The 14,627-nt window shown below is 45.7% G+C and overlaps 1 protein-coding gene across 1 annotated transcript in view; it reads left to right on the forward strand.

Moving 5' to 3' along the window:
• The window catches only part of Plcl2 (phospholipase C like 2), a 185,573-nt gene extending 171,661 nt beyond the window's left edge, over positions 1–13,912 (forward strand). Inside the window, exon 6 of the mRNA XM_013355475.2 lies at positions 13,153–13,912. Within this exon, the coding sequence (XP_013210929.1) occupies positions 13,153–13,332 (180 nt within the window). The 3' untranslated portion in view covers positions 13,333–13,912. The remainder of the gene's footprint in view (positions 1–13,152) is intronic.
• Positions 13,913–14,627: the final 715 nt, after the last annotated feature.

Below are 14,627 nucleotides of genomic sequence, written 5' to 3' on the forward strand. Positions count from 1 at the left end.
CTTCACTCTGACACTGGAGGAGAAGACCCGCCACTGCTTCACTCTTGCACCCTGTAGGCCATTTGGCTGCCAGCTTGGGATGGGCCCTGTGCCTTTAATCACATTAGCAGTCACTTTTATTCAGTTGTTTTCTTGGAATTGTTGGAGACTTAGCTGGGTGGGTCTTGCCCTGAAGACAGTCTTCCCTTTGTTCCAGCTCAGAGTGGGCCTAATCTGAAAGGCCAATTGTCCTTGATAGTTGTGGCCTCTCTTCCAGCACAAACCTTGGCTATAATATTAAGCTTCCCAGTCTTCTTCTTTTTCTTGCTATATTTTATATTTCTTTCTGTCTTGTACTTTTTCATAGAGGACCTGCATAAGCATTTTCAGCAGTAACGATGCCATAGACCCAACATGTCTTTAAATTTCTCCTGCCAAATAAAATTAGTCCTTTAATTTTTAAATTAGCCTCAGGACATGGGCAGATGGCAGCCAGATTCTTTGCTACAATATTTAAATTTCATGATATTTATAAGCAATATTGCTATATCTCTAAGCATTGTTGCTCTGTTCTGAAGTATAGCACTTGCCATTAATCTTGTCTGGTGTATGCAGTGGGTACTGGGGAGAGAACACAGTACCTGTTGATGCTGGACAAGCTCTATTGCTGAATCGCACCATCAGCCCTTTCCTGTCTCATACCCATCAAGGCGTCACCTTTACTATCTATCCCACACTTACAATTGGCTTGGAGCTCCCTCCCCGGCTTCAGACCCCAACCTCAGTGACTGCCCTGAAGTACACTCTACTCAGTTTCCTGTCTGAACTGGCCCAGTGCCACAGCCTCTTCTCTCCTTCCCTCCAGTTGTTTATCCTCAGCTCCAAACATAGAACATAGAAGACCATCGTTAAATTTGGACTTCCCTTGTTTGGTTGAGTGTACGATAGAAGTTTCTTTAGTATTTTCTTATAGTATTTTTATGGTTTCCCATGTAACTGTCTGTTAAATGTCATGTGGTGTTACATGTCTGTGATCACAGCACTCGGGCATTGGAGCAGGAAGCCAACTGGGAGGCCATGTCACAGGAGGTGGCAGAATTCCATGGTGGAAAACCCTGGTGCAGCTGGTTATCAGGAACAAAACTTCTCTGAGACTAGAATGGATGAGAGGTGTTAGCACACACGGGGGATCATGAGAGACCTGAGGGAACTCTGGTAACAAAACACTGTATTCCTGCCCTGGTGGCCTGAAATGTCTGTGTCCCTCAGGGCCAGTGCTCTGCCTGCTCCGCTCTGTGCATCCCTGCATTCTTCCTGCTGCTCGCTCCTGCTCATCCATCTACTGCTTTACTGCCCGGCCTCTCCTTGGCCCCCCGTGATGTGATAAGTGTTGAAGGAGCTACGGGCCTGCTCTTAGTCCCGCCCGGCTCCCGCACGGCTAGCTTTACACCAGAAATAACAACACACAACTGTATTCTTTAAACACTGTTTGGCCCATTAACTCTAGCCCTTACAGGCTAATTCTCATATCCCAATCAACCCATCTCTAATAATCTGTGTAGCATCAGTCTTACCGGGAAAGATTCTAGCCTACGTCCATCCTGGGTCTGAGCTTCATGCTTCTGCCTCAGAGAGCAGAGCTATAGCGTCTGCCCAGGAGAGGGGAGCATGGCCTCTGAGCTCATTTCCTCTTCCTCCCAGCATTCTGTTCTGTTTACTCCTCCCACCTATGTTTTAACCTATGAGACCAAGCAGTTTCTTTATTACTTAACCAATGACCTTCCTCCATCAGATAAGGGAGCCTCTATGGTGTTTGCTGGCCCAGCCAGGCATCCCACAGTGACAGACTCCTCGGATTGGCTCTTCCCCAGCACCAATCCACTGGTCCAAAGATGGCTACCTTCACTGGCTGTTCCAGGTTCCTACTGCTATGTAACAAAACTAGTGGCTTAAGATGGGCTCCCCCCCCCCAATTCTGTGATTAGCAAAAGGCAGCTGTGTGCTTTTCCTGACCCATGTGGTGTTGGCCAGAGCCACTCAGAAGACATTGTTTTGTTGGGAGCTCACCTGCCTTGAATATAGGGACCATGGCTGGACTCTCACTTAAGGGCGGGTGCAGAGTGCTCATATAGTGAGTGTTCAGTGGGTTAAAGAAGCTGGTTAAAACCCAGCTGCCATCATGTGAAATGCCAGCTGGTTCCGTGTCCTGCGCTCTTTGCCCTCAGAAACAAGGATAGGAGCAAAACTCCAAAAGCAATTAGAGACTTATTCTCTCTAGGAACATACGACTTTTGCCAAAAATAAGTCAATTGACCAGATGGTGTCTGTATAGACATAATCTAGATCTTCTTTGTTTATCCTAGGCCAGTACTTCCCTTAGAACCTTGCAGACTGTCTTAATGATGGTCTAGTGATGTCATGACTATATTACTAGTGATGTCATGTGTTCCCAGTTTAGTTACTATGTTACTAGTAATGTGTTCCTGGTTTTCCTGGAAAGCTGTCCTTGACTGGAAACTAATTTCTAATTGAGTCGTGTGTGAACATAGTGTTCATCATTGGGCAGGCTGCTCTTTCTGATCTGTTTTAAACACAGCACATCCCAGGGACCATACCAGTGCACGGTGATTCCTCGGCTTCTGTGTGGTCACACAGAATGTGCTGAGAGACCCCCCACATTCCCCGTGTGAGGGAAGGGTCCTGTGTGCTGCTTCTGGTACCCGCAGAGGTGTGGAGCTGGTCCCGGCCCACTCCTCCCCGTCTGTCACCTGAGTGTCTGTACTGTGCCATAGTCTGCCTGCCTGTGACACATCAGAGCCAATAAGAAAATACTGTGGTCGATACCTCCTCTGCAGTGCTGCCTAGGAACCTCCATCTGAGGTGCTGAAAGTAGGAAATTGCGTTCTCGAGAGAATGGCATTTTTTACTTGATTTAAATTAAATTGATTTTTTATTTGAAATTTTATAGAGCTTTGGTAAGTTGGGGGATAACCAAAAATTAGATAAGAGCCCAGAGTGATGGTAAGAGTTTCAAGACTCAAAAGCAAAGATGAACCTGCCGTCCTTGTATGACTGGGATGCTGCACTGTAGAGTTGCATACGCCCTCCACTGCCTCTCCCAGGGCTGCTGTAGGATGTGAGGGGCAGCAGAGAGCAGTGCCCTTTCCTAGCAGTGCACGCTCACCCTGAGTCACGAGTGGCTGTGTGGGGACCCACAGGATGGGAGATACACGGGCACATTTGGACAGTGCTCAGGCCTGGAGAGATGCCTGTGCCTGTTGCTATAGCTGTGAATTACTTGATGTTGGGTGACCTTGTTTCCATTGCGAGGTTTAGTGAGACTTCAGTGGAAAGTGGGCCTGACCAATAGGAGGCCTTCCTCTGGCTTCCCCAAGAGAGGGTCGTGAGGGATGCTCCCACAATCCAACCGTTGAAGTCACGCATTGCTCATTCAGCACACAAGAGCTGAAAGTCTCTGTTTCCGCTTCAGTATTTTAAGTCACAAAAAGCGTGTGTAGCTGCAGTGGCAACACAGAGTCCATTGAGATGGTGGGGATTCCGTTTCCTTTGCCTCAGTGAGTGAGGTTCAGCTTTCCTTAGGTGGGGCTCACATTTACCTAAAAGGAACACAAGACACACACGTAAGGAAGTAAGGTGTATGTCACTGTAATCTGCTCTTCAGATTCTGCCTTGGCCAAAGTCTCCCATTTGTCCAAATTCAGCGTCCTTGCTATCAGATAGGAGCAGAAGAGTGTCTTCACAGACACATGAGACTGTCACGAGCAGTCTTTACAACACTGACTACAGCAGCGACGCAAGGCAGTCATTCAGTAAACGGTGGCTAGTGTTTCCAGAAGGCTTTGCTCTTTTGTCTGACATAACTGAGCTTTGTGGTTTCAGACTTAGCACTGTCATTACGATCCAGAACCCTCTGAGCTACTTTCAATTGCAGCTCAAAGAAAGGTACTAAGGCCGGAGCAATGGCTCGGAACTGACCACCCTTCCAGGAGACCCGGTTTTGAGTCCCAGCACCTACATAGCAACTCACAAACATCCACAATTTCAGTTCCAGGTGGTCAGGCACCCTCTTCTGGTCTCCACAGACACTGCACATACCTAGCACACAGATGTACCTGTAGGCCATATACCCATACACATAAAAATAAATATTTTCTAAAAAGAAAAAAAAAGTAAAGAAAACATTAAATAGTACCCATGTTTTTAAAAGGTCTTTTATTTATTTTATTTTTGTAATGTTTAAGTTTATTGCAGAGTTGAGAGGCAGGTTTCAAGGTCTCCCATATCTGTTGCGTTCATCACTCTGTATTATCAGCATCTCTGCCAGAGTGGTGCACTTTCTGGAGTCATCAGGGAGTCTACATCAACATTCCATTAATGCTTAAAGACCATATGGATACTAGAATTTGCTCAGTGTTGTGCCTCAAATAGATTGGAACAATCTGAAGTACAATATCTCATTATCTTGCCTACCCTTTTTTCAGTTCTCAAGATTGGGCTCGGGGTTTTACACATGCTGGGCAAGGACTGTAGCCTGAGCCACATCCCCAGCCTACTAGTAATAAAATTTATTTTTGGGTGTACACATTTAAGGTGTCTAACTTCACGTTTTGATTGTGCCCATTGTTGTATTGCACAGGATCTACACGTGTGATCCGATGCTCTAAACAATCTCTATGTTCTCCTGACATACCCTGATGTCTGTCACCCGCTGGTCTCCATTGTTTGTTCAGAGCTTTTAAAGGGGGCTTGGGCCTTTGGCTTGTAAGGTTCTAAATGCCTATGATGTAGCAAATTGAAGCATACTCACTTTGTAGATGAGTCTCCCATCTCCTAAAGCAGTGATCATAAAATACTTACTACAGACTTCATGACGTGACTGCCTGCATAAAATGTGTAACCACTTCCTGCTATCTTGGCTGTGTGTGTGCTGACATGAGATGTATGTTGGATTTTGCAGACTCCATTGTCTGTCGCTTTGCAGAAGATTCTCATGAGAAATGGCATAGCAGCTGCACTCACTGTGTGGTGTCTCTGAGGGACACAGAAGCATGGCCCTCTTGCATGCAGATCTACAGGATGGTAGGAAAATGAGATGCATACAGCTGTAGTCACCAGGCAGGGGCAGCACATGGCTAGGCCTGAGTTTGTAACTGGGCTGAAGTCTGTTTTTCTCGGCTTTGGTGCTGTCTAGGCCTCAGCCTAAGTTGGCACTGTCCCTGGGGCATTGATCAAGGTATTGATAAGGATTGCCACAGTCTTCTGTGTTTCTAGTGGATAAGAAGGTCAAAGCAGAGGCTAGAGAGATGGCTCAGCGGTTAAGAGCACCAGCTGCTCTTCCAGAGGTCCTGAGTTCGATTCCCAACAACCACATGGTGGCTCACAACTGTCTGTAATAGGATCTGATACCTTCTGGCATGCAGGCATATTTATAAATTAATAAACATAAAATTAATTAGGAAAAAGCAACAAAAAAGAAGGTCAAAGCAGGGTATTTTTTGTACACTTTGCTAGAAGCCCTAGGGAGAGGGACAAGTACAAATAATGCCAAAAATGTTTGGAAAGGCCTTAAGAAGTCATGTTATTTTAAATTTACCCACAATAACATATAATACATACATGTCTATATACACACACACATGTGCTTTTAGAGACTATAATGGGATTCATTGAGGCTTCATCAAACACCATGGTGTGGTTGTGTCTCCCTCTTCTTTCCTTCTGCATCCTTCTCCTCGCGTTTCCATCTCCCCTTCCTGCTCCCACTCCTGACCCTGGGGTCCCTCTGTGCTGTCCTGGTTTCTGTGTTTAGTCCGTGTTATAGAATCACATATGAAGATTTGGAGCTAAAAAACACAGATGGGAGAGAACATAAGGTGTCTGTCTTTGCAGGCCATGGTTACATCACTCAATATAATCATTTCTAGGTCCGTGCACGTGCTCGTACACTTCACGCTTCTCTTCCTTAAAACTGGATAGTACTCTAGGGTCTGTGTGAACCATGTTTCCATGGTTATCTGTTGAAGGACATTTAGGTGGTTTCCATTTTTTATCTATTGCAATTGGGGGACAGTGAACATTGCTAAGCAACTGTCTGTGGAGTGGAACGCCAGGTCCTTGAGACAGACACCAGGGGCTAAAGAAATGGGTCACATGGTGGTTTTAGTTTTAGCTTTCTGAGAATTCTACACAGTGATTTCCAGAGTGGCTGCACCAGTTCCCAGCATCATAAGGAGTGAGTGAGGGCTCCTCTTCTCCAGAACGTTTTTGGGTGGAGAACCAGCAATTTTTTGTCCACTGGGGTGAGATGAAATCTCAAAAGTTGTTTCGATTTTCATTTCCCTGATTGCTAGGTACAGTAAACATTTTTTTTGAGATAGTTCTTAGATAATCATGTGATTTTGTCTTTAAGTTCATTTATATTATGTATTATATTTATCGGCTTATTCACCTATAACTAACCCTGCATGATAAATCCATGGCTGATGTTCTTCTTTATGTTGTAGTGTTTTATTGAAGATTTCTGCATCTGTGTTTCCCAGGGGCAGCAGTCTGTAGCTTTGTCCATTGTGTCTTTCCGTGGTCTGTGTGTTAGAGGGCTGCTTGCTTCCTAGGGAGGAGCTTAAGGAGTGTAGTGCATCATTGAATTCTGGTAGAATTCTTAGAGCGGCATCTTTTAGAGTTTATTTTGTGTGCCAAAGGAAAAACCTTTAGCATTTTGACCTAAGTTTAGTAGAGTTCTTTTGAGATAAAAATCAAACAGAGTAAGTTACAAAATTCAAAGCAGACTTTGAAACTGAGCGCAGTGTGAGTTTCTCATCTGAAACCACTGTTGCTCACCCTTGGTCAGTGGGCAGCAGTATTGTTAGAACTTCTTGTTCTGTAAAGGCTTCAGAATGAGGCTGTGAGTGCCACCTCAGTGAGTACTGCCTCTGTCAGACTCTGGTCTTCACAGTGGAGAGCTGAATGCGGTAGTTCATTTCAGAAACCACATGGACAGCATCGGGCCAGGTGCAGCTGCCCCCAAACTTAGATGTGTTGCCTGTGAGCCCGTTTTCTGCCTCATGGATAGTGGTTTGACACCTGATCAATCTGTTTCAGATGTCGTAATGACCCACCTAAATTTGGGTAACAAAAGCAGCCAAGAGCCCTGTTATTACACAGAATTCTGTGCTTTTCAGGGTCTTTATTTTTAAAACTCCTTTTATCATGTGGTAGGTCTATATATGCTGACAGAGAGCAGCAAAACCTGGTTTCTTATTCTCAATGTGCATTAAAAATAAAGTATTCCTCTGTCACAGGTACAAGCACAGAGAAAGGCAGAACTGAATGTTCTAGAGAAGAAACTGCGTATCTTTGCTGTGCATTCATTCAGCTGTCCTCACTGACCCCTTACCAAGTAACTGCTAATGCTCTAGGCTCAGGGGTCCGCACACTCCCAAAGCCTCAGCCCAAAAGCACCTCAGGTGGTTGTGAGTATGGAAAGCTACTCAGGAAAGGGCCCGGAGGGCTGTGGGCAGGCATGCCAGTTCAGTTCTGGAAGGACTTATCAGTGTTGTGACCTGAAGGAGGCGCTGGTTCATTCTGCACATGGAAGGCCCACGTGGAGGGGACCTGCTGGCATCAGTAGCCTAGAATAGTGAGGGCTAAGTGAACGAGGCAGGAGATACGGGGATAAAATGCCAGCAGTGGGGCAGGACTCAGAGACACAAACAAGGACTTTGATCCTCACTCCAAGCAAAACTCACTAAAGGGTTGTAAGCTAAGAAAGAGAAGATGTGTTATGACCTGGTCATGCTGACAGTGGGGTCAGAGAAAGATGACGGTAACTTAGCGTGCGGTGCGAGTGAGGCTGGCACGAAGCTGAAGACCTTGATCTGAAAGCCCAGGCAGAAACTACTGCTCGCAGGTGCAGTGGCTGAGGTGACAGAGGAGCCAGTGGCAACACCAGGGTCATTGCGTCAGGGACGTTAGGAATGGGGTTGCTCTAATGAAGGGAAGCGTGTGCTGAGAAACATGGGGTCCAGAGCTCAGTTTGGAACATGTTAAGCCATAGAGGGTATTACAGCTAGGCATTTTCACTGAATACCAACTAATTTTCATTAACAAAAGTAATATTCAAGGAGTAATCAATAGAGTTGAAAACAGTAAATAAGCTTTAAAAAATTAACAAGACAAAAATCTGTTTAATAAACAAACATAAAAAATCAATAAACCTCTAGCTAGGCTGAGTGGGGAAAAGATATGACAAAAATTACTAGTGGATAAAATAAAAGAATTTCATATCCTATGGACATTCAGAGATTATCAAGGGAAGATCGTAAAGCACTCTGTGTCCACAAACTTGGTGACATACAGGGAATGGACCAATTTCTTAAGAAGTCTGTTCTTCCAGACTCACTCTGTAAGACTGCTATCACCCTGATAGTCAAACCAACGACAAAACCCTAAGTATAACCTGATGTTCTCAACGGTGTAGGGGAAAATGTAAAACCTTGTGTCACATGTATTGAAATATGGATATTTAACATATGAACACACAGACTAACTCGAATAACAGCACATTGGGGAGAAGGGCAGTCCTAGCAGTGGGTGCAGATGATTCCATGGATCCCAGCACCCACCCATAGTGTCCATTCACAGTAGAGTGGGGGGAGGGGCGTCAACACCGCTAGGATATCTGCAGACGCCCGCAGCTCACACACTAAATGCTTTGTGTAAGAACCTCAGCAACACCGTTACTGCACCAGCTGTCAGCACCGAATCAGAAACTCTAGCCAATGCAGTAAGATAAAGGGTGCAGATAGAGAAGGAATAAAAAGACTTGTTTTTGTTCAATGGTGAGATGATTGTTTATGTACAATACCTGAAAGAATTAATAAGTAAAAATTCCTTGAACTGTGTTCTGATCTGTTTTGTGTTGCTGAGATGCACTGGTTAGTTTTGATTTCAGCTAGACACAGACTAGAGTCATCTCAGAATAGGGAGCCTCAGCTGAGAAATGCCCACCAGTTTGACCTGTGCACAGCCTTTGGTGCATTTTCTTGATTGGTGATTGATGTGGGGAGCCCAGCTCATCGTGGGTTGCTTTACTCTTGGGCAAGTGGTCCTGGATGCTATATGAACACAGGCTCAGCAAGCCATTGGGAACAAGCCAGTAAGCAGCACTCCTCCATGGCCTCTGCATCAACTCCTGCTTCTGGGTTCCTGCCCTGACTTCCCTGGATGATAAACTGTAAACTGTAAGATTAAACAAAGCCGGGTGGTGGTGGCGCACACCTTTAATCCCAGCACTTGGGAGGCAGAGACAGGTGAATCTCTATGAGTTCAAGGCAGCCTGGTCTACAAGAGCTAGTTCCAGCACCAAAGCTACAGAGAAACCCTGTCTTGAAAAACCAAAACAAACAAACAAAAAATTTAAATAACTCCTTTCCTTCCTAAATTGCTTTTATTTTTGATGTTTTATCACAGCAGTAGAAAAATAAGACATATGCTAAACACTATGATCAAAAGCAACTCTGGAGAAGAAGAATTTATTTGAGGTTACAGGTCACAGCCTGTCATGGGGGAAGCCGGGCAGGAGCTGGAGGCAGGAACCGAAACTGCTCCCTGGCTTGCTCAGCTTGCTTTCCTACATAGCCTACGACCATTCTTCTGGTGGAGACACTCACCGTGGTTTGAGACATGCTGCATCAATTAGCGGTCAAGAAAAGCCCCACACATGCCCATCGGCCAGTCTGACAGGGACATTTCCTCAGTTGTGGCTCCCTCTTGTTCCCAGATGTGTGAAGCTGACAGCTGAAGCTGACTGTCACAGACTGTAAAGTCGGTGTTTTTAGCTGACAGCTGAAGCTGACTGTCACAGACTGTAAAGTCGGTGTTTTTTCGAAGTTGCAGCATGCAGTTACTATACAAAAACCACTTCTTCTACACCAACAAAGAAGGGGAATTGAATTAAAAAGCACATTAGCACACGCATAAGTAAAATCTTTAAGTATCAATTTAGAAAAATTATATTAAACTAACATAAAAAAAACTATAAACTATAAAATGCTGGCCAAAAAATCCAAAAGGACTAAACAATGCAGGATGGATGTATATGAACTAGAAAGGATTCGTTAGTCTGGCTACAGCATCAGTCTGGCTAGTCCAACAGTGGACCCTGGCAGGGACAGGAGCCTGGTGATTGCTTGATCCCCAAGGCTGGAAATCTCAGCAGTCCCAATCTGGCTCAGGAGTTGATTTCCGGAGAGATGTTGGCCTTCAGTCTGTGATAGAATGCCAAAGAAGTCAGCTCTCCTGTCTGTCAGTGAAGGAACCCTCCACAACAGGATAGGTGAGTGTGAGGGCAAGCAGCAAAAAGTGAAGTCCTTCCGTGTCTAGCTGCTACTAGAAGCTGGGGCCCAGATTTATTGTGGGTCTTCCTGACTAAGATCTGACTAAGGGTTGAGTTCCAGATGTAGTCAAGTCACATCCAAAATTAGCCCTCATAGCGTCCATAGATGTGACTCCGTGTTGGCAAGCGCTTGATGCTGTTCAACTGGACTTGTAGATTAATTACAATTCCAACCAAAATCCCAGCCCCTTATTTTGCGTATACCAACAAGCTGATTCCAAACTGAATGTCAACACTGAGAAGAGCCCAGAAATGCAGCATTTAAGGGGGAAAAAAACTATAGTAATATTACTGAAGTTGGGGTGGGGGCATTGAAACTACCTGACTTAGAGGTCTGCTGAAATTTTATAGTAACTAAAACACCATGGTATTCGCAGAGCTGCAGACAACTTCAAGGAGCACAATTGACTGAGCAGAGGCACCTCAGTAAACAAGGCAAAGACTCTTTCCAGTAATTAATTCTGAAGCGACCTAATGTCACATATGAAAACTGACTTGGGGTACATGGACTATGGGTCTGAAGGGGAAGCCAGAACTAATGCTAAGGAGACGGCTGGCAAGTGTGTTAGTATTGCGTGTGACAGTGATAGCCGTAGACTTGCCACCATAGACACTGATCTCGTTATAACTAAAACTGCTCTGTGAAAGACAGTGTCAAAGGAAGACGCAAATTATAAGAAAATCCTTGCCATCAGATAAAGGAGTGATTTCCAAATAGGTGGCGTTCTCACAGGTCGGCCATTAGGGCTCAGGTGACTTCTGGCTTTCAGAAAGCCTGAAGACATGTGGCCAAAAACAGTATCCAGAAGATGAACAAAACAGTGTTCAAAATTGTGTTATTATAAATTCAAAATTGAGACAGTGAGTTGCCAAGACATTCTTATTAGGCAGCACCAAATGCTGGCTGGGAGGCAGAGCGGCAGGACTTTATCCACTACTGGCCGGATTGAGAATGGTGCCTGGGAAAACAGTTGTAAGAAACTGTGCATGTCTTACTAACATGATAAAGCTATCACACTCCTTGGCATTTATTAAAATGACTTGAAAAATTATGCCCAAAGACTTAAAAAAAATTGCCAGAATGTGGAAGTAGCCCAGATGTCTTTGGTAGGTGAGTGGATAGTGGATAAGTAAACCATGGCCTATCCAGACAAGGGTGCATTGTTCAGTGCAAAAACACAAATAGGAAAAGCTATCAGTGGTAGGCAGTAGATGTTGACTTGGTCACCGCGGGCAGCGGTGTGGCAGCTCTGCCGTCTCACGGGGACTGCGTCTTAGCAGTGCAGACACTTTTGGTGTTACAGTGGAAGGGTCTTATGCTATGGGAATGAAGACAGAAGAGTAATCCTCTATACCCAAGGTGCACACGGCAGCCCAGCCCCCAGAGCCAAGTGACGTGGTAGGCAAACCACACAGACCAACTGTGCCAGTCTCTCCCCGTTTTCTTCCTGACATGTGTTGGTTACTATGTATCAGGCCGATGGTCAGACTTCATACAGGGCTAAACTGGGCTGAGAGCACAGAGCAGTGAGGCCGCTCTGAGCTCACTCAGCACTTTGGAAGGCCTGTTGGCAGGCTGATTTCACAGCAGGGTTGTCAGGAGATAAGGGAGCACAGGAGAGATCTTTGTAGCCCTGGGCTAGTGTGGCTTAACTGCTTGAGAGAAAGTAACAAACAGCTAAGGAGCACACTGCAAATGTCATGCCCTGGTTCTGATTGTACTACAGTTGTGTGCATTGTCACGCAGATATGTCTGGGTGTGTGCCACGCGATTCCTCATGTAGAAATCCTTTTTTACCCCTGGTGACAGGAGGCTGGTGACACAGAAATGTCTCTAAGTGTGGTTGGGTGAACCAGTGCCCGCGTCACTTCCTGGAGCATGACAGCTCCCACAGTCGGTGTCACCAGGGTCTCCTGTGGGCTTTGCAGGCAGCTCTACCACCCCAGCATTTGCATGGTGTTTCAGATAGAGTTTGAATGTGAATGCCCAGTAGGACACCCTAGCCGGTGGCACTGTTCTGACCACTGTGTGACCTTTGGAGGTGGAACCTTGCTAGAGAAAGATCACTGAAAGGCTGGCTTGAGGTTTTATGGTCCAGCCTGACCTCCAGTATCTGCTTCCTGGCTACAGACACAATGTGAGGAGCTGTTCCGTATTCCTGCACCACCATGACCTCCCCATGATGATGGACGCTAGCCTTAAACTATGAGTCTAAATAAAGCCTTCTGCCGGGCAGTGGTGGCACACGCCTTTAATCCCAGCACTGGGGAGCTGACAGGTGGATTTCTGTGAGTTCAAGGCCATCCTGGTCTATGGACAGGCTCCAGAATTGCAGAGAAGACGTCTCAAAACAAACAAACAAAATAAATATAAATAAATAAATAAAGTCTTCCTCTCTTGAGTTGTTTCTGTCATCTGTGTTCTCAGAGAAAGGTAACTGTCCATGGCATAGCGACATAAGGACATAAGTGTCTCCAGCTTCCCAGGAACGGGGCCACCCCTCCAGGAGGGGAACATCTATAGGACAGTTTATTTCAGGGTTTTAAAGAAAGCATTAAAAGGAACAATCAAGATTGGACTGGCAGTCACTGAAAGAGCTGACTTAAGCAGTCCAGAGAGCAGTGTGCTCCTAGAGAGGTGACCATGTTTTAAGTAGAAGGTGCTGAAAAGTTCGTGTGTTTGCACAGAAGGTCTGTGCTGCAGAGCCCAGCAGTGGTCATGTCTGTCTAATGCTGTCTAATCCCATGTTTTGTTCTAGGGACAAGCGGATCTTTTGAAATATGCTAAGAATGAGACGTTGGAGAATCTGAAGCAGATCCATTATGCAGCTGTTTCGTGTGGACTGAACAAACCAGGCACTGAAAACTCTGAGGCCCAGAAGCCACGCCGGAGCCTGGAAGTCATCCCCGAGAAAGCCAGTGATGAAAATGGAGACTAAGGGGCCTCCCTGTCACTGGAGAGCCACAGCCCTAGGGCCAGTCACTAGGAAGACTATGGGGTTTCAGAGCACAACCGGAACACCCAACTGCAATCTGCTGCAGCCGTGAATGGCTGTAGCTACCCTTTGTGAAGACAAATAAACTTGTTAACAAGAAAGTCTATCCCTGGCCCAAACACGCTGTGCTTGTATTTAGAACGCCCTGAGTTCCACTGTGAAGAACAGTGTATTCTCTCTAGTTCCACAAGAAGCAGACCATCCCTATGTGAAAACAGTTGGCTCCGGTGAAGCGGATCAGATTGCTAAGTTTATATTTATTAGTGAGAAGGCTGATCTGCTGTCTTACGGTGTGTGCGTGCCAGTCTTGGGGCTGCGGAGGGCTTGGTGGCATGCTTGCTGAGCCATAACTACTAAGCAGAGTGTCAGAGCTGGAGAGCGGAGCACAAGGAAGCACAGTGGACTAAGGCTGCCTGGCTGAAGACGGTCTGTGTCAGCGTGGGCAGCTGGGTGGACGTGGCACCTTGTACATGTTTTTCATTGTATAATGTAGTGTTCACATTAAAGATATCTTTTATGATATTTCTCCAACAGCAGTACATGCTTTTAGTGCATTGTAAACATTCCTCTTCCAAGTTGCTAATTATCTGTTAGATGACTACTGGAAATAGGTCACCTAGGTCACGGTCTGGCCATTAGGGTGGCTGTCAGTCTGACACAGTGGTTACATGGCAGATGCTGACATTTAAACTGCAGCTTGGGAGTCCAGCTCCCAGGACTGCATCCTGGGTAGCAAAAGCATGTCTTCAGAGCAGTGAGGACTTAGGAAAATTTCTTCTTTGAGGGCTAGACTTTTCTATCTGAGGGTAGATAAGGAAACACACGCTTTCTGATGGTAACATAAGAAAAAAGGAACAAGCACACACTTTCCTGATGGTAACCTTCTCTCAACTGAAGAAATCCCTTTCTGAAAACCTCTGTCCACAGAGCTACATCTCTTTACAGACAGCTACATAACACTTCTCTCTGCATCTCTCAGACGTCTCCTTCTGCACTCAGCTACATCTTCCCTTCAGTATATGTGCACACACACACACGCAGGCGTGCACACACACACACACACACACACACACACCTCACATTCTCTCCTACTTCCCCTGCAGCAAAGCCTCTGGACAAGTATAAATCACATTTTTGGGGTCACACAGCACTTCTTGAGTAAACAATAAGAAACAGAGCCCAACTGAGCCCACAGTTTCCCTCAGGCTGGGGAGGTCGCGCTGAGCAGGCATGGTGAG

This window comes from Microtus ochrogaster, unplaced genomic scaffold, assembly GCF_000317375.1.
Source record: "Microtus ochrogaster isolate Prairie Vole_2 unplaced genomic scaffold, MicOch1.0 UNK137, whole genome shotgun sequence".
Lineage (NCBI taxonomy): Eukaryota > Metazoa > Chordata > Mammalia > Rodentia > Cricetidae > Microtus > Microtus ochrogaster.